The sequence below is a fragment of the Benincasa hispida genome, chromosome 1 (assembly GCF_027475165.1).
Source record: "Benincasa hispida cultivar pf3 chromosome 1, pf3_genome.v1.1, whole genome shotgun sequence".
Classification (NCBI taxonomy): domain Eukaryota; kingdom Viridiplantae; phylum Streptophyta; class Magnoliopsida; order Cucurbitales; family Cucurbitaceae; genus Benincasa; species Benincasa hispida.
In genome coordinates, this window is record NC_143478.1 from 5,877,908 (window position 1) to 5,904,319 (window position 26,412).

Sequence of the window (26,412 nt, forward strand, 5' to 3'; positions counted from 1 at the left end):
ATTAATTATAGAGACTAAAATCAAATAAGAGTAAAGGTTTAAGATTGACAACAAAATTTACGACTTAATAATATCTCACCTTTCAACCCAAAGAAGGCAGCACTTTGAAATACTAGGTTTCCACTCGAGCTACTAAAGTCTTACAAATCTTGACAATTGAATGTTCTGGAATCAGGTTGCAAAGTATGGTGGTATAAACTAATTTAGATACGGTATAGAATCCCCAATCCCCTTTGGGGTCATTTGTAGAGGCTTCTATTTAAACGATTTTAGGAATATGGTACCCATGAAAGAAGTCATAGGAAAACTTACTACTTTCATGAGCTTCATTATCATCTACATTACACAGCATTTAATCATATTCACTGCTAACAATCTCAGTCCAGAATAGCTGTGGGGAAAAAATGAAAATAAAATTAAGATATTTACATAATGGATATATTATTATCTTACATGGACGCATGTAAAGATACCTCAAGAAGATACGAGAACAGAATGTCACCATATTTACAGCTTCAGCCTCTTCAAATTTCATCCTACAGAATCTTCTTGCGTATCATCATCATCATCTTCATCCATTGGATCGTCTGGTTTTGGATCCATTACATCGACGTCGACTCCTTGAGTTTCTGAATCTGAGACTCTCCCTTCCTTGGCTTTGGTTTCATTATTATCATTCGCATTGTCATCATTATCTGAGCAATTTTCTGTATCTGAGCCAGATGCAGTGTCCTCTTCCCCCTCGGGACCATCCTTCGTAGAGCGGAAAAACTGTTTTGATTCAGGAGCAACTATTCTGATCATCTCGGTTAAAGTTTGATGCTCAGAGTTCCATTTTGTTGCAACGGGCTTGAAAAGAGTACTTTGACTCCCTGTAACCTGGCTGTTCGAGTCATGAAGAGCTCCACCACCTTCTTCCTCGTTGCTTTTGCTTCTTTGAGACTCGTTCTCACCGTGAACGGATGGTGCAGTACTGGAAGCCCAGCTACCAGCAACTTCGGAAGCTAAGAGGTCTGCGGTTCTGACTGTTCCACCAGCTTCAGTGTCTTCCATTGCATCGACAGCATCACATGTTTGATTTGTCTGAGACCGACAATAAGCTTCCTGATGAACCGTCTTAGCCTGCTCATCCGTCTCTCCTGCACAACCTTCATCATCAAAACACATTGTTTCCCCTGCTAAGGTCATACCCTTGTTGAAATCCATGGTTCGATCACCATCAACTCCAGGACTTTCCGTTTCAAGAACCCGTTCAGTCCCAACTATGTCTCCTTCCAAAACAGGAGCTGTGCCAACGCCATCAATGTCAGAACCAAAACCTCCCTTAACACCAGCATCAGCACTTGTGAATTCTGCCTCTTGAGTATTTTGACATTCTTGACTTCTGAAATCACAGTCGTGCTGTTCAGTGCTGGCTTCGTCAGCAGACGTCTCACCTTGGACTGGCTCAAATCTCTGAGCTGACATAGCCGAACTAGCTTTGGCAGATTTGTTACAATAGTTCATCCGTACATTTTCTCCAAGTAAATTTCCATTTGCAGGCTCAGGGGGCACATTGAGATCAAAATCAAATGAAGTGTTTTCATAATTCTCTTCATCTTCTAGAGTCCTTTGCATTGCTTTCAATTGCTCCTGCTGCTTGGCAAACAAAGCTGAAATTTCTTCGGTGGTAGAATAAAATGCTCGTAGCTGTGTTTCCCTGCATACATTTATGCAATGTATATAGTAAATAACACTATTGAACTAAAATACTAAAGAGAAGAAAATTGAAATAGCACAACAAATTAGCTAGAAGAAGAGATAACGGCTCAGATTATCAAATGGAGATTAACAATTTCGGATATTAGTTGATGAACACACCAGCAGTTACTAGAATAGCGGGCAATTAGAATATCAACACATCCACCAAGAATACTAGATTAATTAAGGTAAGCACGCAGATTACTAAAAACCGACTTCAAACTTGTATAATCAACATTCATTCAACCTTATCAAGAGGATTGTTCAAGGACGTCCACCAGATCTCTGTATTATGAAAGAGGTCTTAAAGCTCAGCTGCTCACCCATTTAACATCTTTTAAATCATGTGAACAATGCTATGATTTAAACAGAAGTAAATACATCATATGTTGGCTGAAGAAATTCTCACCGAAGCATAATTCTTTCCCTAGCACCTTTTAGCCTCCTCCTCTCAAAATCAAGATCCCGTATTGCAGCATTTATTTCAAGTTCCAGAGATGATACCTTAGACCAAGCCTCTTCTCTTGCTCCCTGCTACCGACAGTAGGAAAACCTCAGATTAAGAATGTGAGAAGTGCAAACTCTTTGCAAAAGTTTGTGCAATTAAGCAAAGCTTTTTTTAGAAACATATTAGTATGAAAAGGAAAGGTATATAACAAATGTACTTAAGAAAGTTTCTTCACCAGAAAATAAACCCAAATGAAAAATAACATTCAGACTGCTTTTCTTTTCAACAAGAAAAGAAAAACAAAAACAAAACAAAGTACAAGAAATTTCCTTTTTATATGAAAACCAGCTTCAGTCCAGAATAATCAAAGAATGCAAAAGGGGAACGCAAAAACAGGCCAGCAATCCTGGTTAAGGTAAAAAAAGAATGCAGATTAGAAGATAAGTAACGGTCACGAGTAGATTAGTCCAAATAGCAGCTGCAAAATTTATATCAATTTCAAATTTTCCCATCGTATTTCTACAAATTCAGCTACAAAAATGTTTGGCAGTGGAAAGGGAGTAGGGGCTTGGGAGAAGGACCGCAGAGTCAAAGGAATGTCTTGAGAGATATAATATTCAAGGCATTACAAAGCTGCAATTTGCCATTTGGCATGAAGAGGCAGTATGAAACGAGTTAGTGGTTTGACTTATGAAGAAACCAGGGGCATTTTAAAGATCTTTCCTTGAGAATTTGAGTTCCCATGAAGGATTGTAGATCTTGAGACCCGGTTTCTTCTTAATGTTGATCTTTTCTTTTGAATTTCCTGTAACTTATTCGCAGTTATTCAGCAATTGGAATAATTACATAGTTGAGGAATTTAAAAAAACCATATCAATGATCCCACAAAAAAGAGAAATTTTTCCTCCTCCACAAAAGCTACTTTGATTCACTTCTTCTAGAAGATCTACGAAATCAACCAAGGTACGTGTTTTCTTTCAAGGATGCCCTCTTAGAAAAACATGCAGAAAAACTAGAAAGCGATTGGGAAAGGAACTCAACCAACCAAAACAATCGAGCAGCAAATTTGAAAATCTTAGTCAAAATCACTAAGCTTTTCTCGAAGAGAAATTCTTGAGTAGCTTAGCTTTACCGAACCAAAACTCGAAAATAAAAAGTTACTACTGCACCATCTTTTTATTTCTTTTGGAAGAAAATTCAAGGAATATTTTCCTCACTCACCACATATAAATTTATGCCTGAAATACACTATTTCAGCACAACCCTTGAGAAAAATGAGAAAGAACAAAGTTCCACATAGGCAGTGATCCCATTAGTTGAAATCAATTCTGTCAAGAACACAAATTAAAACTACCTTTTCACTCACAAGCTCTTTCTGCAGTTCTTTTATTCCACGTTCAAGTTCTTCAACTTTCTGCTCCAATTGAACATTACCATATAAAAGGCATTAGAATCTTTTTGCAGTTTTAGTTCTAGTATATAAATTAAATAACATAATCAAAATGCAACAGCATTACTTTTCTTTCATTCATACAGGATAGGTGCTCTTCACCAAGTTGAGATTCTAGCTGGCGAACTTTATTGTCCGACATGACTAATTTCTGTCTAGTCTCCTCCTGCAATTGATATCGCAGCTAAGTAAAGCAACAGAGATATGATCAAATCTTAAACAGTCAAATGGCTCAAAAGGAAATAGATGATAAGGGTCATTTAATAATATACATACCAACTTGGACCGCAATGTTTCCACCAGCAAACACCGTTCTTTCTCACCTTCCTGGTCGATGATAAAGAAATGTGGGGAAAAAATATCCAACGGATTAAAAAATGCATTTTATTAGAGAGGCGATGACTACAGAACTGTTTCAGAAGAATATCTCCCAAAAGAAGTCCCAAAAATTATAAACTCCACACATTTCCCTCCAATCCTATGCTCTTCCTGAAATGTTATCCTATTTCTTTCAAGAAGTATATTTCAAAAGATCAGAGGAATATACTAAATTTATATATTGAACCATGATAAGTTATAAGTATGCATAAGACAGATCCACTCTACTCCACTCAAAGATCAGATAGATTGTAAAGGGACACTTTACAAAATTTCCTTAAACAATGAATCACCAGAAAAATAATAAAATAAAAAACGAACCTGAAGTTTATTGATTACTTCTTGTTGTTCTCTTTCGCGCTTTGAGGCAGCATCAGAAAGGCGTTTTAATTCATCTTGAGCCTCTGCATGAGCTTTCTGTACAGCTGCCTTCAGATCTGCAGCAGCCTTCTCTCGCTCTTCTCGTCTCTGATCACGTTCTTCATCAATTTGAACCTTCAACTCGCTTAAAGATGTCTTCTGGCTGTAAGAAAGTAACAGGAACATAACTATAACTATGTCTTCTCATATCATGCAAAACGAAAGAGGTTACTTTTACGTTCTTCACTTCCAGCAATGTGAAGAGGATCAGCTTCCACCAACAACCAAAAATTTTGAACACATTGAAACAAACTAAATCTGGAAAGTTGATCACTAATATGTGATAGTAAGTAGGAAGAAAAGTGGCAGGTGCCTAACCCTTTGATTTTTTTTATTATCAACAGTTGGGGAATCTCTCTAATTTGTAGATCTGCACATCTCATATGTGTAAATCATCCCACAGAATTATTGGATCCCAATAAAATCTTTACAGATATATAGTAGGATTTCCATGATTCATAAATGGGTTGCCACTCAAGTAACAAGATGAACTTAACAGCATAAATGAGTTAAAATTGGTGACAAGAGTAATTATATACAACAATTTTTTTGGTTTCAACTAAAAATCCTAAACTAATTGATACTGATGGAGTAAATGAAATTTCAAACAACTCAATTCAGATATAAATAAATATGATACCTATTTATTATTTCATTTGCTTCATTACATGACTGAGCAGTAGCACTGAGTCTTTCTTGAAGATCTTCTATAACATGCTTTTGTTCGGAAGATATTCTTTGAACCTCCCCAAGCTCCTTATGTTCATTGTCAATCAACTGCTGCAACTTAATGATCTGATCTTCAAAAGATTTTGATATGGACTCTTTAAGCTTTTTCAACTCCTACAAGAATTAAGACACAATTCATTATCATATGGTGCAATAAACCACTGACTACTCAGTGTTTTTTAAAGCTCAAGGTGCAATAAAGCGCAATAACCTTGCATGGGCCTTTTTTTTTTTTTTTTTTTTGAGGCACACTATATAAAAGTACTACATGAAGAAGAGAAAACATAGTTGAAATGGAAATATAAAAAAAGACCCCTGAACATCAAAAATTTTGCATTTAGGCTTAGTAAATTTGAATATTTTAAAATTAATAAAGAAGAAAACCCCCTAATTATTACTATTTTTTAAAAAATAATGAAAAAGCCCCAAGGTCCAGAGCTTGGAGTCTTGGGGTTTCACAAAAGGCGTGCCTTATTTTGGGAGCCTTGCCTTGACCAAAACCTGCATCTTGCACCTCCGCTTTTTAAAACACTGCAACTACTATTCTATACAAAAGAATCAGACCATTTTTGTCATCAATTTACAAAAATATAAGGATATGGGTGGACGGAAAAACTCTTTTGTGACTTGTGTTAATAACTAAAGCATTAACAGGAGAAAGTCTAGAAATAACAACATCTAAAGCATTAAAATCACTTTCTACTCCTAAAAAAAATAATAATAATATGCCAACATAGAAGATCTGGAAGTACCTATCTATCATGCTCTTTTCAGCAACAAGGGTAGGCTACTAACTAATTCATACAATTTGTATTTATTGGGCACTAGGTTACAAGATTTGGAAACAAAAATACCATCTCAGAATGGGAAGCTTGTCCAGACCTAGGAGAAACTGAGAAAGGATGAACGAACCTTTAACTACACCATCCACTCCTAAAATTTTGGGTGATTCAAAATAATAACATGAGCATCGCCCGACGGCTAAGACATTGTGAATCCTTCCACCCCATATCTGATGTGATATTTTTTCTGTAAGTTATTGTGATTTAATAAAAAGTATGATAACTTTCACATTTAATACATGCTATATGCTAATACACCACCTTAAGCGAGAAATCTGTAAAAGCTCTAAAAGTTTCCTTCCATCAGATGGGCAATCAACCTCATACATTCACCACCACCCCCCAAAAGGGAAAAAAAAAAAAAAAAAAACCCACTAACAACCAACCACATGCATTCAAGTAAGTATGGCATACTAGGAGAGCTAAGTGACAGAAGTCTAAATACATGTTCATGGTGCTCCACGGATACACGATTTTCATTACGCAATGAATCTATTATAAGCACATGATCCTCCAGCTGCTTCCTAAGCTCCTACATATGAAAACATAGGACAAAAATAATTAGTAAACATTTGACAGAATTAGGGATCAATAAGGACAATGAAAATGAACATCGTGATAAAAGACCCTGAAGAAGAACAATACCTTATTTGATCGTTGAAGACTTCGAAAATCGTCAAGAGATATTGGACCATCAGGAGCACCAATTCCAAGACCTCTTAACCTTTTGTTTTCAGCAACAGAATCCACTGTACAACGGGTAACAACAATGTGCAAATATTACGTCAGTTGCATTACATCAAAGTTGACATTCAACCTGTAAAGAAACTATATCAGGAAGCACACTACAAGCAAATTACTTTCCAAGCTTCCTATACTTTTCCTTTCAACCACCAAATAATTACATGTAAACCGGGAAAACATATACTTTCCCCTTCACTATATCCTAACCTGCTTTTCTTTTTGCAGATCCACCACCTGATGATGAAGTAGATGCAGCCACCTCTCTATAGACAAATGCAAATGCGACCGCTGAAAATATGTAGCAGGGGAGGAAAAAAAGTGATCAGTGACTATTGAATGATGTCACCTTGAATTAACACACAACCATTTTTAAACTAACTTTCATGCAGAAATAAAAGAAGAAAGGGATGGGTAGTGAAATAATTTACTATACAAGGACAAATCAATTCTATGTTATGAATAAAACTGCGGTGGTAAGAGCTATGCCAACTAAATGCAAGTATAACCATGTTAGTAAAAAATGAAAATTTAAGTAACCATGCTGTGGAGCTGCAGCAAGTGATATGATGTCCCCATGGCAGATTTTAGCCTCCTGACTGTTCTTTTTCAACCTCTCCCAGTTTATATATGTTCCATTTGTGCTGCACATAAAATGATAAAGACGTTGTAAGTCTTATGAGGGATAACATTAATAATGTGCGAGCAAAAGTAGATGAATAACAAGAGACACTTGGCAATAGACAACCACCTTGTATCTTTAAGGAAAACTGATGGACCGGCATCTTCGGTGCTCTTCCTATAAATTCTGCAATGTATTCCGCTGACTGAATTAGAGTCAAACTGGTATCTACTATCTGGCGCCAATCGACCGAGGCAGTGTTCATCATCAGTTAAAAGAATATTTATACCCTGGTTTTCAAACAAGTTTCCATCAGCCAAAGTTCACATGGTTAGGTTCAACTACCCGCAATTCTCCCTCATCTAACTGTAAATCGCACATCCCACCACAAAAGTTGAAAACAAAATTGAGAGAATCTAAATACAACATTACCTAAGGAATGTCGAGAAGATAAAAAATAAAAATAAAAATAAATTATCATAGTGCAGTGAAAGATGAAACACCAGAATCAGAAAACCATAACTAGAAGCAACAGTGAGAAGGGTCTGAAAAAAAAAACCTGTTGGCGCTTACGGGCATTGGGGGAAATGGCAGTGAGAACGCCCCAAACGTTAGAATCGAAATTCTGCAGGGGGTGGGCAGCAATGTTGGAGGCGATTGCGAGAATGAATTCCCGAGGAGTCAATGGCTTGTTGGGGCGCGTTTCATCTGCAGAGTTGAGAGGAGGAGCAGGAGCAGGAGCAGGAGGAGGAGGAGGAGGAGGAGGAGGAGGCGGAGGAGGAGGGTGAAAGGAGCTTGTTTGGGAGCCAGTGGCATCATTAGGTAATGCATTGGATTTGGGAGGACTGGGGGTGGTTTCATGATTAGCATCTTCGCCCTCCATTGATGTGATTCTGAGAGATGGAGATGGAGAGTGAGACTGAAAAGGAGAGTTTTGGCGGGGATTTTGAAACCCTAGAAATTACATGTTCCGTAGCGTCCGGAACAAGCTCAACTGTGCCACTCACTGTCTCACACTTTACCGCTTACCCTGCTCTCCCGGTTACGTTTCTCTTGTTTTTTCCTCCTCTCTCTTTTTTTTTTTTTTTTTTGAGAGACTTCTTTTCCTCTTACCAAATTAGGTTAAAAATCACCTCAGATCACTTTGAATTGAATAATAAATGGACGGTTTGGACAATAAGTTAGTTATTATAATTGGGTTACGATAGTTTGCTTTTGAGGTGTAAATTATTTTAGTTTGGATTATAATAGTATGCGTTTGAGATATAAACTAATTTAGTTTGAGAATAAAATAGTAAACACGGAAATGAATAAAAAAAATGATTAATGTAAAATAGTAAAAACTATAATAAATAGTAAATACGATAGCAAATTGAGGATTTGAAACAATATTAACTGTAGCTAATTAGAGGTTTTGAAATAATTTTTAAGATGGTTATTATATTTTGATAATAATTTTTACTCCAAGTGTACCTTAATTATCTATGGGTAATAATTATTTGTGTATGGGGAGTAGAATGAGCAAATCTTACCTGCTCACCATCAAGCCTCTGCAGACCACTATGTCGCCATCTTTATCGTGCCATGTGGTAGTTACATTTTTGTTTTTTAAACCCAGTTTTTGCACCTCTCTTTTTCACCGTTTCCCTTTTTTCATTTAAGTGATAACGAGAATATTCTTGATTTTTCTGTTTTCTCTCTCTATATATTACTTTTATTTTATTTTCTCATCAATACTATCATTTATTTTCGATTAATCAATGATTCAATTAATAGTTTAAAATAGATGTGTTTGGCAGTCTAAGTGAATTGGGTTGAATAGGTTTTTTAAGTCCACTCGATGTTTGTTTGACCGATAAAAAAATGGTGGTTTTAATAATCCACTCTTTTACCCTTCAACATGATTTTTCTATCATTTTTAATTACTCTCGTTTTAATTTTCCCATATCATTTCTCTCTCTCCCTTTCTTATCTCTTCCATTTTATCTCTATTTCGTCTGTCAGGTCCGTCTTCTTTGTCTCCTCCGATTTTCTCTTTTTGTATGATTTGTTTAGAAGATATGGTTGTTTGTCGTAGATCCAAATAAGTTTCTTTTTTCTCTTTTGTTTTTTGAAGTTTTTTGTTCATATCTACTTTTTTTTTTTTGTTAGTTTTTTGTTCAGGTCTATTTTTTTGGGATTTTTTGTTCATATCTACTCTTTTGGGAGTTTTTTTTTTCCAGTTCTGTTTTTTTGAAGTTTTTTGTTTAGGCCTACTTCTTTTTGGAGCTTTTTCTATTCATATCTATTTTTCTTTAGAGTTCTTTATTCATATCTATTTTTTTGGAATTTTTTTAATGGGTTTTGGATCTGTCTTCTACTCATATTTTATTGTTCCATGCATGTTAGATTGGTAGGGTTTCTTTTGTTCAATGAAATTGTGGGCTTCAATTTCCTTATTAGGTTTCTTTCTTGGATTTTTTGGTTTCCATTTCCAGATCTCTAGGATTCTTTTGTTCTGGGTTACTGATAACTTGTAGAAATACAAGTTATTTATACTGTTTTATTTAGATATTGCGGCCAAAAGAAAGGAAAGTTGCATCAATTGTATAGAAATTAGCTAAGAAATGCAAGAATTATAAATTATCGTCGATACACCCACTGACACCATTGCGATGGTAGAAAAGAATGTTTCAAGTCTGTTTTATAGGAAATCAAGTCACCGCATGCGTTCATGGCTCAAGATAAACTGAACAACGCATCTACGTCGCATTGCGCCCATCATTCAGAAATGAATAGACGATCAACGCAATGACGGCGTATGCGACAATCGATCAAGAGCTGCGATCAACGCAATCTCAACCGCATGCGGTAATAAAAAACAACACCGCATACGGGCAAACGATTGAAGATGTGAAAGAGCAACGCAATTGCGGAGGATTCTGACGCGTGTATAGCTGACCGTTGTGCATTTCTGACAGGATTGATTGCGTAATAGAAGGAATATTCACTTCACCATTTCAGGAAATGTCTTAACAATAAAGTGGGGACCATAATGCAAATAGTCAAAGCTTAGCCTATAAATAGCTTCAGCCATTGCACTGAGAAAAGATATGCTTGAATAAAGAGAAAAGTGTATATACTGATCTGAAGGAGAGACTGGTTGAGCGACTAATAAGAGTAGATCCGGGACAAATTAAGAGACAAGGCCGAGAGGTGAGTCTCCGGGCAAAGAATCTTCCGATCCCCGGCATTGAAGCTCTGTACGAAGTTCACTTCTACCAGAAGAGAAAGCTTGTGAGGGAAGCTCTTCTCTTCATCCACTCCACACGCCGGCAAGCAAAACCACCGTCCAGATCTGTGTCAAGACGTTGACACTCTTCTGTATTTGTTTCTATCTCTTTATCATCACTTGTACTCATCTTCTTAATCTCTATCATTCACACCATGTATCAATCGCTTAATCTTAGTATTAATTGTTATGATCTTTTTCACCTCCATCTTTATGTCTATTTCCGTTCATCCGTAATTCACTTTCTCCACGATGTTTTCCTAATCCCTTGGATAATTAGCATGAATTAAGCAAGTAATTAATTGGGTTAAGGAAATAATTAGGTTTAGTCAAAGCATGCTAGACGACATCTTCACCTGTGAGAACAGAAGTGAAAATGCCATTTCGCCTATCGAAAGAGGGTTGAAAGAATGCGTTAACTAAAGCGAGAAGTACTTCCAGAGATGGAAGCAACCTTGCATTCATCACGTTCATCCCTGTTTCACCATAGAGATATGAGAACGCGGCCGATCACCGAGAGGTGTACGCCAAGGGAAAGCGGAATCTTAGTTATATCTTTAACGCAATTAACAAACTTGCGACGTTTTACTAATTATTCTTGCCCCTTCTGATTCATCCATAAAGACTTGCCATCGCATACCACGATCCTTTGTATAAACTTCACAGTCAGTCTCGAACTCAGCATCATGTATATCATGTATCTTATATCTTGCATCACATTAGCTTAGGTTTATTTTCATTGCAATTTATTTTATTAACGCAACTTTAGTTTATCTGCACAATTTTACTTTACCGCAATTTACTTTCCTGTACAAACACACAATCTTTATTAATTGTAAACACTGGTCGCATATATCACAAATGTAACACATTAACGACAACAATCCCTGTGTTCGACCTCGGATCACTCTGAGAAACTTGCGTTGGAATTATACTTGGTTCCAGCGCAAGGAAACTTGTGGCAACGCATAGCATACTACAAGCATTTCATTAATAACGCATACATCTAGAAGTAGTATCGCATAAAGTGTGCATGAGCAACAACACAACATAAGATTACATTTTGCTTACAGGTTTTTGGCAACATGAGCTTGTAACACATCATCATGCATGCACATTACATTCACCACATTTCAAGTCAACAAGTTTATGGTGCCGTTGCCGGGGACATGAACTTGCATTCCATCCATCCATGAGTAGTGTGAATAATCGTACTTAGTATAAGATCACATCTTATGTCAACAAGTTTATGGCGCTGTTACCGGGGATTGGTAACGGTTATTGTTGAGTACGTTTGTGATATTTTACAGGACAGATCTCTTTGTACTGGCTGCTTATCGCGGAGAGCAGTCTAACGGTTTATGAGTACTGGAACTGATCCAGAATTTGAGGCTGACCCAGAGATCGAGTGTACATTTCGCGCAAGGGCACGCAAGAATCGAGCAAGGCGAAAGAGAGCCAACATGGCAGATAATAGCAATGATGATGTAGCACCCGAGGTAAATCAAGGGGTGGGAAGGCTAATGCAAGATCCTATTTTTCTTGAGGTTGACCATAACATCCCGATGAGGAACTACACGGCGCCCAATCTGTATGATTTTTCACCCAAAATTTAAAGGCCGATAGTTGTGGAGAACACAAGATTCGAGATTAAATCGGTCATCCTCCAAATGATTCAGAATGCGGGGCAGTTTGTGGTCTGCAAGGTGAAGACCCACATGCCCATTTGACCAGATTTGTCGAGACGTGTGGTAACTTCTCTATACCTGGCGTTACCCCAGAAGGTATCAGACTATCCTCTTCCCTTACACCTTAAGGGATGAGGCTAAGAGGTAGGCCCATTCACTGTAGCCAAATGAAATAACTTCTTGGGATCAGTTGGTTGAACGATTTATGAAGAAATTCTTCCCTCCGGCAGTCAACGCAAGACGACGGAAGGACGTGTTAAACTTTGAACAGATGGATAACGAGACCTTTAGCACCACCTGGGTGCGATTCAGAAGACTGGTGAAGAATTGTCCGCATATCGGGATACCCGATTGCGTCCTGATGGAAACATTTTATAATGGCCTGAATAGATCAACGCCGGTTGTTGCTGATGCCTCCGCGACAGGAGGTTTTATGGATAAAACATACACTGAGGCCAAGGTCATCCTTGACCGCATCTCGCGGAATATGGATGACTGGGTTGATGACAGGTACGGAGGAAGAGGCTCCGAAAGAAGAAGAAATGATACTGCCATTGTCCCTGCTGAGACAATGACGACTTTGGCCGCAGTGACCTCTATCCTCCAGTCAATGGCGCTTAATTAAGGGGCCCTCTCCCAGGGATCAGCGTAACCCAATGCGCGGGCACAAGTGGCCATAATCAGTTGCGTCAATTGTAGAGGAGGCCATGCAGTGGAAATGTGCCCATCGAATGTGCAGCGAGTATATGCTATCTAGAACAATCCCTACCGCAACACATATAATCCTGGTTGGAGGAATCACCCTAATTTCGGTTGGGGAGGGAATCATAACTAAGTAACCATCAGAATAGCAACTCAGGGAATCGAGGAAACCCTCCACCTTTTCACCAAAACCAGAATCAAGGGCAATAGAGACAACCGCAACATCAACCATCCTCCTCTAATACCTCTAGTAATTCATTGGAGTCCCTGCTCAAGCAATACATGGATAAAAATGATGCGGTGATGCAGGCGCAGGCGTCTTCAATCGGAAATTTGGAGATTCAAGTAGGGCAGCTGGCATTCGAGTTACGTAATGGAACACCTGGAACGTTATCGAGCAATTCCGAAGCCCCTGGATCTCACGGGAAGGAGCAATGTCCTTGAAGACATTGAGCAGGCAAGTTGGACCGCTTGCGGAGGTGTGGATTGCGTTCATCATGAAAAGCTATCTTCCGATCCATATCTCTGAATCCTATGTTTACTTGCTTTTTGAATTTATTGCTTTACGAACTTTGTCATTTATTGCTTCATTCAATTTGTTTTTATTGCTTTATTAGTTTATGCTTCATTTAATTCTCTTGCGTTTATTTCCATGTTCTCTTTATATTCCTTACTTTTCTGTATTAAATGCGTTATTCTTAAAAATTGGTGAATGATTGTATAATAAGAAGAGAATTATTACCGCAAGGTCCGTGTGACTTGCGTTGATGAAAAAAAAAAAGAATAATAATAATAATAATAAACAATCAACACTCGGTATGCATTGCGATGATGGGTGCATCTTGTACCAACAAGATACAATTTGCGTTCATCCAACTCAAGTGCATTGCGTTGAGGGGTGTGTTGCATTCGTATGTGTTCTTTGCCCGTCCTTAGCAAAAATACACTATGTTGAGGTAGTGTTGTGCTGGTAGAAATACCGTGCGCCCATCCTCAAAAAATGCGTTGAGTTAAGGGGTGTGTTGCGGGGATACATGCGTTGTTGCCCGTCCTCTGCAAAGATGCATTTGTGTTGATGGATTCATTGCGTTGATTCTTAACCTTGCGCCCATCCGAATAAAACACCAAAGAAAATTCTTTTTGCAAATTGATAAGTCTAATCGCTTCAACTTCCAAGGACATGATGAATCTGCAGATGAAAGAACGTATGACTCTGCAACTTCATAAATGTGAGGCAAGCGACGGCAGGCTTTTTTAGTATCTCGAGGCCTGCCACCGTAGAATTTGCGTTGGGCCATCAAGGCTCAACCTATAAATTCCGTCTCTTCATCTTAGGTCGTTTACTTGCTTCATTTTGCAAACAGAAACCCTAGAGCTTTGCATACCAAACTTTCTTCCTTCCCAAAACCCTAAAGAAATTTTCCAGTTCTTTTACTCTAGCATCCATGGCGGACCAGTCTCCCCAACCATCTTCTTTACCTTCATCACCCTCGAAAGCCCAACTCTCTATGCGAGAGGCGGCATTCCTTGCAGCCAGCTGTCATCTTGCCGCCCAGTCATACCCCATCCTTCGAGTCACCGAAAGACCCTGGCGAAATCCCTTAGCAGCCAGGCCACTCCAGTTCAAAAGGGGGCAGAGTTCTGAAAGCACCCCACTCCTAACATTATCCTCTGAGAGTGAAAAGAAGAGACAGGACGATAAGGAGGTGTTTGGGAGCATTCTCAGCAACTTGGAGAAAAGAGGAGGATTGCCCGAAGCTGAGGTTGTGAACCAACCACTGCCTTTAGAGGAGGAGATGGAGGAGGCATCAAAGAGAAGCGCTCTGACACTCTTGGATCCTAAGGAAACTGCTAATGCAGAATCCTATGAGGTACCCATCAGGGTCGCTTTGGAGAAAGTGGCGGCGGAAAAGCAGCTTGAAGTGGCTGAAAAGAAGAAGAAGAAAAAGAAGATCAAAGAGAAGATGTCTGAAGGAGATGAGGAAGCCCATCCAATCAAGGAGAAGGAAAGGAGGACGGGTGAGAAGAAAGATCGTAGACGGGAAGAAAGGCGCCTGAAGAATGAGGAAGAAAGGAGAAAGAGGGCTGAGAGCCTAGAGCTGGACGGAGAATCCACCTCCGTCAGGGAGGACAAGGGGGAATCAGCGCAACTAAGAGAATCAGTGCAACCTGAAACACCGCAAATGGTTGCGACTGATGAAGGAGAAATGTAGATGTAACCCCTTTGACACGGCGTCGCAAAGAGAATGCGCCACAAGGGTCAATCATTGACCCTCCAATTTTGATAGATGCGTTAGAAGAGCAGGAGAGGAGAAGAAAGGAGAAGGAAGAGAAGCAAGAGAAAATGTTACGAGCAAAGCTAATCATCGCAAAAGGTAATCGAAGAAGAAAATTACAAGATGAAGAGGTGCGCCGCAACAATGAGATTTCGACAGAAGAAGAAAGGAAAAGGCTCGAAGAGGAACAGTACATTTTGCTGGCCTCCGAGCAGTTTGAAAAAGAAATTGAAGAAGAAGAGAAAGAAGAAGAAGAAGAAGAAAGGAAGAAGAAAGAGGAAAATGAGAGAAAACGTCGAGTAAACGTTCAGCGCATAAGAGAGAAGAAGGGCAAGGAACTTGCTGAACTGGAGAAAGAGGAACAACGCAAGGCAAGGGAAAGGAAACAAAGGCAAGAATCTTGCCTTGCGTTGAACAAAGAAAAGGGCAAAGAAGTTGTAGAAAGTAGCGACCCACATTAGCTAAAGGGCTTCCATCAAAGAAGAGAGAAAACGATGATATGCTGATGGAGATGGGATTTTTCCCCACACCAACGACACTACCAGACCTGATTATAAGCGTTGTATTGGAGCACGGATGGGAAACATTTTGCCAGTGCACAGCCATCATCATTCCAAAGGTAGTGCACAACTTCTACAACGGACGGCTACATGGCACCAAGGATGTGGTGACCATAAAAGGGTAAATGGTGTCTTTCAGTGCAAGAGACATCAATGAATTATACTTGATGAAGAGCAACCCAGATGCGCTGGGTAATAAAATCATTGATGATCCTACTGAAGAGTAGATGAAAGATGCGCTGCAAACGTTAACGCAACCGGACACTAAGTGGACGGTTTCATTAAAAGGCATCAGAACTTTGGCGTCTAAGACACTGCTTCTCGAGGCACGACTTTGGGTATATTTGGTAAAACAACGACTCATCCCGACTTCCATGAAAAAAAAATTTCAAGGGATCGAGTCATGGCCGCATATTGCATTGCGCGCGGCATTCCAATCGATGTGGGCCAGTTGATCGCAAAACAAATTCGAGGTTTTGTGGGGCACATAAGAGGTCAGTATTTCTTCCCATGGACTATCTCAAATTATGCCTATCAATGGGTGTAGGCATTGAGGAAGAACCCATGCCTAAAGTTCATGGCCTCATAAACGTCAAGATTTTGAGGTTGCTCCCATTGAAGAGGCCCGTCATTGATTTAAATGCATCGCAGCAACCCAAGCTAAAGAAACAGCGCAAAGATGACAAAGGAAAAGGGAAAGTCCAAGACTCACCAACGCAAGAATCAGAACCCTTGGACCCTTTGCCTTTGATAATTCTCCCTTCAAGCCCTCCCGCATAACCTTCTTCTTCCCTTCCCGAGCATTTCACTAACCTTCTCCTTGCCCCTGATTCTCCAACCGCATATCCAGTAGCTCCATCCTCACCTTCAGCATCATCACCGCAACTTCCCCTTCCACCGTTGTATGTTGATGACCCATGCAATTTGGGTGAAGGCACTTCTACCCAACCCCAAAACGTCGATGGCGAAACATCGTAGGCACAACCTACCATGGCCTACTTAGCTGCTGAACTAGCAGATATATGAACCCTTCTTGCCCAACAATAAGAACTCTTCTCCCAACAACAGGCCTTCTTCTGCCAGAGAATAGATGCGGTAAACGAGTGAGTAGAAGATTTACAACGCAATGTTGCCATGACAAGGCAGGTGATGATCAATATTCAACACAACATCTACACGATCCACCTGAACCAAAGGCAACTAAAAAAGCGCAACCATGAGTACTTTAACTTTTTGACAGCGTATCTTCATGGTCCCATGGTGCCTCCACATCTCTAGCAGCATCTACAGTTCGAAGAAGCTTCTCGCATACCTCATCAAAATCCTCCACCAGGACCTCCTCCTCCTTAATAACTTTACATTTTTTTTATTGCGATCAATCTTTTATTTATAACTTCATTTATTATTTTTCTATGTATAGAAGCCAATTCTTTGATTCTTTGTACATGCAAAATTTTTTGTATTGCATTAATTATAATTCCTTGTATACTTAGTTAATTTCCAATATAACAAAGTAACAATTCTATCCATACGCAATAGCCTCTTCTTTATCATCCTTTGTCATTATTTGCGATATTCTTGATCTTTTACTTTGCGTTATTCATTGCGCTGTCATGATGTATAATATGCATACACTTAGTAACATTTCCCACACTTTGTATTTTCTAACTAACACGTAGTTAATTCGTAGCTATAGCAATACTTTACCTTTTATCCTTCAAAACTCTACTCAAACCTTCTTTTTGAAATTTTGTCTAATTGTTTGTCTATTCTGTCCAAACAAAGCAATGAGGACCTTGCGCATCTCTAAATTTGAGGGTGGGGAAGGTCTGAGCAGATGAGATCAAGTGATGCGGTCATTGAGAAAAATACGTTCATTATTCTTTAAAAAAAAATCATATAAACTCCAATGTCAGCGCAAAGGAAACTCCAAAAATAATCCCAACCTGATAAGAGTTAAGTTGTGAAAGGGGCCTACTCGTAGTTGGATGTTCGCATGATACCCATGGGAGCAAGCCAAACCGAAGGTGGGTTTCCAAGAACAACGCAATATGAAAAGAGAAAAATGAAAAATAAAATAAAATAAACCAGAGACAACTCCTCTGAAATTCAAGAGTTAAAGTTGAGATTGACACACAACCATAGTTGGATGTTCGCATGACACCCATGGGAACAATCCAAAACGAAGGGTGTCACCATGATCAACAATCTCTAAATAAATGACGCAAAGTTTGCCTAACGCATCCAGACGTATCAAATTGTTTTGACAAGAAGAGGTAAACATTCTTTTTAAAACTAGAAAAGCATTTTTTAGCAGAAATTTGTGGTATAGAAGAATAAAGTAGGGCTTTGTTAGGAATTTTCAAGGATAGAAAGAAATTGCGATGTTAAGTAATGTGTCTAGGTGGAGCATTCGGAGCAACCAATCGACGCAAAATTTAGGATAGGAATAAAGCAATATTGCCTTAGTAGAAGATATGTTTGAGGACAAGCATATATCTAAATTTGGGGGTGTGATAACTTGTAGAAATACAAGTTATTTATATTGTTTTATTTAGATATTGCGGCCAAAAGAAAGGAAAGTTGCGTCAATTGTATAGAAATTAGCTAAGAAATACAAGAATTATAAATTGTCGTCAATACACCCACTGACACCATTGCGATGGTAGAAAAGAATGTTTCAAGTTTGTTTTGCAGAAAATCAAGTCACCGCATGCGTTCATGGCTCAAGATAAACTGAACAACACATCTACGTTGCATTGCACCCATCATTCATAAATGAATAGACGATCAACGCAATGACAGCGCATGCGACAATCGATCAAGAGCTAAGCAATCACACAATCTCAACCGCATGCGGTAATAAAAAACAACATTGCATGCGGGCAAACGATCAAATATGTGAAAGAGCAACGCAATTGTGAAGGATTCTGACGCGTGTACAGCTGACCGTTGTGCATTTCTGACGGGATTGATTGCGTAACAGAAGGAATATTCACTCTACCATTTCAGGAACTGCCTTAATAATAAAGTGGGGACCACAATGAAAAGATTCAAAGCTTAGCCTATAAATAGCTTCGACCATTGCACTGAGAAAAGATATGCTTGAATACAGAGAAAAATGTATATACTGATCTGAAGGAGAGACTGGTTGAGCGACTAATTAGAGTAGATCCGGGAAAAATTAAGAGACAAGGCCGAAAGGTGAGTCTCCGGGCAAAGAATCCTTTCGATCCCCGCCGTTGAAGCTCTGTACAAAGGTCACTTCTACCAGAAGAGCAAACCTGAGAGGGAAACTCTTCTTTTCATCCACTCCACAGCAAGCAAAACTACCGTCCAAATCTGTGTCAAGACGTTGACACTCTTCTGTATTTGTTTCTATCTCTTTATCATCACTTGTACTCATCTTCTTAATCTTTATCATTCACACCATGTATCAGACGCTTAATCTTAGTATTAATTGTTATGATCTTTTTCACCTCTATCTTTCTGTCTATTTTCGTTCATCCGTAATTCACTTTCTCCACGATGTTTTCCTAATCTCTTGGATAATTAGCATGAATTAAGCAAGTAATTAATTGGGTTAAGGAAATAATTAGGTTTAGTCAAAGCATGCTAGACGACATCTTCACCTGTGAGAGCAGAAGTGAAGATGCCATTCCACCTATCGAGAGAGGGTTGAAAGAATGCGTTAACTAAAGCGAGAAGTACTTCCAGAGATGGAAGCAACCTTGCATTCATCACGTTCATCCCTGTTTCACCATAGAGATATGAGAACGCAGCCGATCATCGAGAAGTGTACGCCAAGGGAAAGTGGAACCTTAGTTATATCTTTAACGCAATTAACAAACTTGCGACGTTTGTACTAATTATTCTTGCCCCTTCTGATTCATCCATAAAGACTTGTCATCGCATACCACGATCCTTTGTATAAACTTCACAGTCAGTTTCGAACTCAGCATCATGTATCTTGTATCTTGCATCACATTAGCTTAGGTTTATTTTCATCGCAATTTATTTTATTAACGCAACTTTAGTTTATCTGCACAATTTTACTTTACCGCAATATACTTTCCTGTACAAACACACAATCTTTATTAATTGTAAACACCGGTCGCATATATCACAAATGCAACACATTAATGACAACAGTCCCTGTGTTCGACCTCGGATCACTCTAAGAAACTTGCGTTGGAATTATACTTGGTTCCAGCGCAAGGAAACTTGTGACAACGCATAGCATACTACAAACATTTCATTAATAACACATACATGTAGAAGTAGTATCGCATAAAGTATGCATGAGCAACAACACAACATAAGATTACATTTTGCGTTACAAGTTTATGGCAACATGAGCTTGTAGCACATCATCATGCATGCACGTTACATTCACCACATTTCAAGTCAACAAGTTTATGGCGTCGTCGCCGGGGACATGAACTTGCATTCCATCCATCCATGAGTAGTGTGAATAATCGTACTTAGTATAAGACCACATCTTATGTCAACAGTTACCTATCATATGGTCTGTAGCGCCAAAGTCAATGACCCATTTTGACGTGGAGGAAAGAAGACATTTAGAAATGTTACCTGTCTCTGCGATGGTCGTAATGGGAGTAGAAGATGATGCCCTTAATGACTCCTGATACTGCTGAAATTTAGCAAATTCCTCTGTAGAAATCGTAATTGACTTGTCAAGATTATCAGGAGTAGAGGGACATGTGCAGAGGGTGATGGCATCCTCTGACCCTTATTCAGCAATCTTTTGCATTCATGTTTCGTATGGCTAGGTTTATGATAATAATAGCAAACAACACCTCCTGGATTTGATCTCCATGAATAGTTGTTGGATCCATTCAACTTGTGTTCAGTTACTTTTGACACCATATGAACAATCTCAGACATTACTAGTTTCTTATCAGCCATTACCTCAAAAAATAGACACCGGACAGCAAAAAATCAAACCCTAATTTACCAAAGAGATGTCTATACAAGCAGTGAGTATATCTATATGTCCCAAACAAACACACCACCAAGAAGAGCCAACAACACTGAGGAAACCCACAGAAGACGGACGAAAAACGACGACACACGTGCCTACACGCACCGGCGCGTGGACGAATGGTAAGATGAAGCAACGGCGCATGAGCCTCACGCGCTGGTCAGATGGAAACCGGACTTTGGGGTTTTGTAGATCGACGGTTGGGCTCCTCGTTGGACTGGGCAATGTCGAAAAAAACAACATTTTTTTTTCCAGCGACGGCTAACGAACCGAAGACGGCAACTGTGAGCAAAAGTGTAAACTCACCTCTCCACAAAACCCTAGACGTATCACAAATGGGTTCTAAATTCTCAAACTCTAAGGTTCACAAAACCCTAAGTTTGTTTAGAGAGCTCTGATACCATATTAAAGAGTATGAGGCTCCATCTCAATGAAGACTAAAGTATGCTCAAGGATTAACATTATTTTCTTATGACACTTTTTATTTTTTGTAGTCTAGCTTTTTTTTTTTTTTTTTGTGACATTATTTGTTAATTACATTTTAAATGTAGGAATGAATAATACTCACAATTAAGGATGGGATGATGCCAAGAAAGGAGAAAGATTTGAATGTGAAGTCATCGGTGAAGAGAGAAAGACGAACAAACTTTATTTAATTGTATAAGACATTTATCTTTAATTGACTTCCTTAATCAAACTTTATTTAATTTTAAGTTGTAATCTTATTTAATTGATTTGTGAGTTTTTAAATTGTGTTTATTTCATAGATGAGTCTATTATATTTTGTGGACTAGTCAAATTTTAAATACAATCACTTGAATTAAAAAAATGAGGAATCCGATAAATTTATTTAATAGATTTATGAGCTTCTAAATTGTGTTTATTAAATATATTAGTTATTAAAATTTGTTTATTTTTTGTGGATTAATCAAATTTTAAATAAAATCACTTCAATTAAAAAAATGGTGAATCCCTGCAGGGATTTAATAGGGGATTTCCCGCGAAGAATTAATAGGAGAATCCCTGCGGGGAAACGGGGAATGGGCCCTGCGGGGACCCCGTTCCCCCAATGGAGAATCCCCGCCCCCGTCCCTGCCTTGAAAGCGGGGACGGGGGCGAGGATGGGGGGAATTTCCCCCACGGGGCCAAGGACAGGGGACCCTCTCCCCCCACCCCATCCCGACCCCGTTGCCAACCCTACAACTCAGTACCCCAAACATATATAATAATTACCAACTCAACTCTGCACCCCAAATATAAATAATTTAACTCTCCAGATGAGTTAACTCTCTAGACAATAATTATCAACTCAACTTTGTGCTTTTATTGCATGCCAAACACTCCAAGATGCACAAAACCAAACCAGTGTAAATAAATATACACCGAAAGATAAAAATACAAAATCAAATTCATGAGAATGCCCTCACGAAATCGATTCTATAGGAGCAGTTAAACGTAGTACCTCTGAAGATACCATAAGCCATCCGTTAGTTGTGTATGGTTTACTTCTAATTCTCTATTTCGAACCTCTCATGTTGTTTCGTTACACAGCTTACAGCTGACTTACAGCTGATCACAGCAGCTCTTAACACTAACGCTTCATGCCACTTGAATACTGAGACTGCCATCAATATTCATCTTCATTTCAACTACTGCTAATTCAAGGTTAGCCTGCAAGAGGATTAGCATGTATCGTCACTCGATTGAGCCTGATCTCTGCGAGAGGACGATCACCTGGTCCAGTTTGTGTCTGCACTAAGCAATGCATCAGCTTGAGACATATACGCAGATACTAAGAATGTAAACATTTATAACAATTGAGGTACAAAAGATAAACATCGATACATTAAGACCCCGTCCAGTAACCATTTGTTTTCTGAAAACTAAGTTTATTACCTCTCAATTTCTTATCATGGTTTAGCCAAATTTCAAAAACATATTTTTTTTTTTTATTTTTCAAAACTTAGTTTTATTTTTTAAAACATTGGGAGAAAGTAGATAATAAATCAAGAAATTAAGAGGTAAAAGAGAAACATAGGCTTAATTTTAAAAAAATTAAAATAAAAAATCAAAGGGTTACAAAAACATGTCTAATCAGGTCTAAAGAATTCTGTAACTGAAAACTATACAAGTATTAAATTTATACTTCAGATCATTCATTAGAAGCTACCTGCAAAATATGCATGAATCTTCTCTAGCTAACAATTTAAAACTTCTTTATAAAGAAAAAGAAAGGCAGAATGGCTTTCTTTAAAAAAATTGAGTGCCCGGCCTGCTCATAGGCAATTCAACTAATTGCCCAAGCTAATTACTTAACCTAACAACAGTGTCAAAAAACCCAAAGCATATTATCCTACATAGCTAAGCTGCTTATCAAAGCTGAATCCATGACTTTAGACACACCCTAGATTTGCAACTCATTCTTTTGACTGATGATGCAGGACCAGCTCAAAGTGGTTAAACTGATGCAATTTGATTTGCATAGGCCATGTTTAAGTGAACACTGCTGGATTAGTGAACGAGGCAGCCACTGAGTGCATAGGAGGGAGAAGAGGCAGCAAAAAGGGAGGGAAAAAATCTCCCCAAATTAACGTACCTTTTCCATGATGTCAAGTACTTCGAACCCATGAATCACTCGGCCGAAAACAGTATATAGTCCATTTAAATGTGGCTGCTTTGCATAAGTTATAAAAAATTGGCTTCCATTCGTATTCGCTCCACTATTAGCCATTGATAATATCCCTCTTGCATTGTGCTGTAAAACCAGAACAGAGAAAGTCACTTTTAGAATAAGAATCAGGTTAGATAATATTAACAGCTTGGGATCAAAGTGAGCATAGCTTAGTGGTAATTGACACATATTACCTCCCTTGAAATTGGAGGTTCAAATCCCCATTCCCCCATTCTATATATATATATATATATATATATATTAACAGCTTGGGACAGGAAGGCTAATCGAATTTTCAATTTGAACCTCAGCTTCACCAGCATGGTTAAGAATGCAAAGGTTGTAGAATAAGCATGTCTCCCATTGTATTTAAGTCAGACCAAGAAGCTCAAGTGTAATTAAACTGCTACATCACATGGTGTACATCTCATTACATACCTTGAGTGACTCTTTTATCTCGTCATTAAACTTCTTGCCCCATATGCTGGTTCCCCCTTTTCCTGTGCCGGTTGGGTCTCCACCTTGTATCATAAAACCTTTGATATTGCGATGGAATATGGTTCCATCATAGTAACCACTTGCACACAATGCCAAAAAGTTCTACACCCAGTAGAATATTGGAATCATCAGTACACGAAAGTTTGAAAACCAAAGACTTTGCTAACTATCTATTGCCAAGCCAATCCAACATACATAAGTAGCAAGTACGTAATCTAAGACCAATGAGAATTCATCAATAACACCTCAGTGTAATCACCAATATATGGCATATCAATATTACTCTGGTTAGGTGAACTATGCTAGCCGCCATTCATTTGAAACAACGAAGAGGAAATGCACCAAACTTTCATTACTGACATATTTCAAAAGAAGTCAATCAAGTGTTAGCTGTAAATGGCTGCCTCGATACAATCAAGCCATTTGCCAAGAAACTACTTACAATCATCATTAGTTATTCCATGATCATAGATTTCTATACCAAAACTAATTGGCAATGGGAGGAATAAGAAGAGTAGCCCATATATTAATTAATATTTCCGGTGTGGGATGCTCAACATTAGTATTTCTTGATTATTACCCACCATATTGTGAAACAGAAGAAAAATGACAAGCCATAAACCTCTAACCATCAGCAAAAGCTGCATGCTCGAGGTTTTGTAGAACTTCTAGTTAAATGCAATTGCAGATAGCCCTTTCAGCAATGCAGTGGTTGCAAAAGCTAATAAAACCGCTGATAACGACGTTTTCACAAAAAATTACAACCTAGTTCCTTGAGTATGCACTTTATGTCGATGAATTAAGCTCTAGTCGCGACTAACCACCATGAAAATCTAAGAAAAGTCTGATGATCTTGGCGGATATGAAGGATGGATGAAATCAAATTACCACTTAATAGTAGGCAATAACTTCTTGCATAAACTAGAACAGTTTTCGCAACATGGAGTAAAATCAATAGCAGAAAAGACGAGCGAAGAACTTGCCTCGGCAGACTTCGGGACTTCATCGCAGAAAATCTCGCACTTGATGTCTCCGAGATTTGTGTGCAAAGTAACAGACTGTGAACGCAAATGGAAAGAGGGAATTCAGAGGCCCGTAATGAAATTCCATCATAAACAGATAATCGAAAGAAGAAGAAGACAAGGTGTTCGACAGAATGACCAGGAGAAAATACCCACCATTTTCACAGCTGCTTTGCGAACTTGCGGTTCTGGTTCCAAAAATCGTAATGAAAACGCAAATTGGAAAATTAAATGTAAATGTGTACGGATGGTCTCTTTTTGAGGGGCTATGAAATTTGGCCTATAGTTTAAAAAAAAAGTGATAAAAAAATGACTTTTTAGTGAAAGTACTATTTTATCCCTAGACCATGGCTTGGAGTTCAAACAAATTTTCATTTCTTCTCCTCATTTCTTTCTCTCGCTTCTTCCTTTCGCTCCTTATCGGATCCAATTGTAAATTTTTTTATTCTTTTTCTTCATTCAAATTCTCTTTTTTGCTTCTTTGCTTTTTTCGCTCCTTCTCTTTTTCCTAATTTCGATCCTTAGGAAGAAGAAAAATGCAGAAGAAAAAAATATAGAAATAATAGAAAAAGAAGAAACGTGAGGAGAAAGAAGTAGAAGAAGCTGCAAAGAAAAAAAGAAAGAAAAGAAACAAGCGAAGAAGAAGACGACCACGTAGGAAAAAGCGCCAAAAAAAAAAAAAACAAGTATAAGAAGTGAGAGGAGGAAATTCAAAACGAGAGAAATGAATAAGAATTCATAAGAACACCAAGTCTCTCGCACGTTCTGGGGTCAAATAGGTAATTTCGCATGCAGCTGACATAAGTAAAATGTCATTTTTCGAGTGTTTTTTAAACTCAAGCCATATTTCATTTGGGCCTCTAAAAATGAGTCATCAATATAATTTTGAATTTTCCTAAAAATAAAAATAAATTCACCGTAACACAACTCGATATATGTACACATATGTTATATATACATATAAGATGTCAAATGATTATTAGATATTTTAAAGATTTTTTTAAATATAAGAAAATGAGCCAACTTATTTACAAATATAGCAAAATATTATTGTCAGTGATAGATATTGTCTATTAGTATCTATCACTGATAGACAGTGACATTTTACTATACTTGAAAATATTTTTAACAATTTTCCCATTTAAAACAATTACTCTATTCTATTTTAACATTACAATATGTGTAATAAATCTTTAATATTTTTAAAATTTTTGAAAAGTAAATTAAAAGCAATATATATTAGATCATTAAACATTTATTTTTATGTTCAATAGATTCATGAATTTTAAGATGTTGAATGGATCATAGACATATTAAACACAACTTTAAACTTCAATGACTTATTAGAT

The 26,412-nt window shown here is 38.1% G+C and overlaps 2 protein-coding genes across 11 annotated transcripts; both read right to left on the reverse strand.

The window, feature by feature from the left end:
• Nucleotides 1-299: 299 nt before the first annotated feature.
• LOC120089050 (SMAD/FHA domain-containing protein) lies at nt 300-8,425 on the reverse strand. Of its 10 annotated transcripts, XR_016528655.1 has the most exons (15): nt 7,930-8,397; nt 7,500-7,660; nt 7,289-7,392; nt 6,959-7,039; nt 6,653-6,756; nt 6,453-6,539; nt 5,636-5,710; nt 5,077-5,279; nt 4,338-4,539; nt 3,915-3,965; nt 3,706-3,804; nt 3,543-3,602; nt 2,150-2,274; nt 474-1,699; nt 300-391 (listed from the first exon to the last, which is right to left on the reverse strand). XR_016528655.1 is itself a non-coding variant. In XM_090312318.1 (14 exons), exons 1-14 carry the CDS (start codon nt 8,251-8,253, stop codon nt 532-534), a joined length of 2,832 nt encoding a protein of 943 aa, XP_090168444.1. In that variant the 5' UTR covers nt 8,254-8,397; the 3' UTR covers nt 300-531. The 10 variants fall into 10 exon arrangements, 8 of the variants coding, with proteins under 8 accessions (XP_090168444.1, XP_090168433.1, XP_090168409.1 ...); XR_005485076.2 differs by lacking the exon at nt 5,636-5,710; XM_090312318.1 differs by having other exon boundaries at nt 300-1,699; nt 3,555-3,602.
• Nucleotides 8,426-22,173: 13,748 nt separating this feature from the next.
• On the reverse strand, nt 22,174-25,352 carry LOC120071761 (Cyclophilin-like peptidyl-prolyl cis-trans isomerase family protein). Its single transcript, XM_039024140.2, has 5 exons — nt 25,220-25,352; nt 25,025-25,099; nt 23,982-24,143; nt 23,469-23,627; nt 22,174-22,622 (listed from the first exon to the last, which is right to left on the reverse strand). Exons 1-5 carry the CDS (start codon nt 25,220-25,222, stop codon nt 22,539-22,541), a joined length of 483 nt encoding a protein of 160 aa, XP_038880068.2. The 5' UTR covers nt 25,223-25,352; the 3' UTR covers nt 22,174-22,538.
• Between the last annotated feature and the right edge of the window lie 1,060 nt (nt 25,353-26,412).

Bases quoted from the DNA above. Each gene is read 5' to 3' on its own strand.
- LOC120071761 (XM_039024140.2), bottom strand. The intron at 24,144-25,024 runs GCAAGTTCTTCG...TACTGGGTGTAG, and splicing joins AAGTCCCGAAGTCTGCCGAG to AACTTTTTGGCATTGTGTGC. The intron at 23,628-23,981 runs GTATGTAATGAG...CTGGTTTTACAG, and splicing joins AGATAAAAGAGTCACTCAAG to CACAATGCAAGAGGGATATT.
- LOC120089050 (XM_090312283.1), bottom strand. From the start codon at position 8,253: ATGGAGGGCGAAGATGCTAATCATGAAACCACCCCCAGTCCTCCCAAA. The intron at 7,661-7,929 runs GTTTTTTTTTTC...TTTGAAAACCAG, and splicing joins ATGCCCGTAAGCGCCAACAG to GGTATAAATATTCTTTTAAC. The intron at 1,700-2,149 runs GTGAGAATTTCT...AAATGTATGCAG, and splicing joins AGGGAAAGAATTATGCTTCG to GGAAACACAGCTACGAGCAT.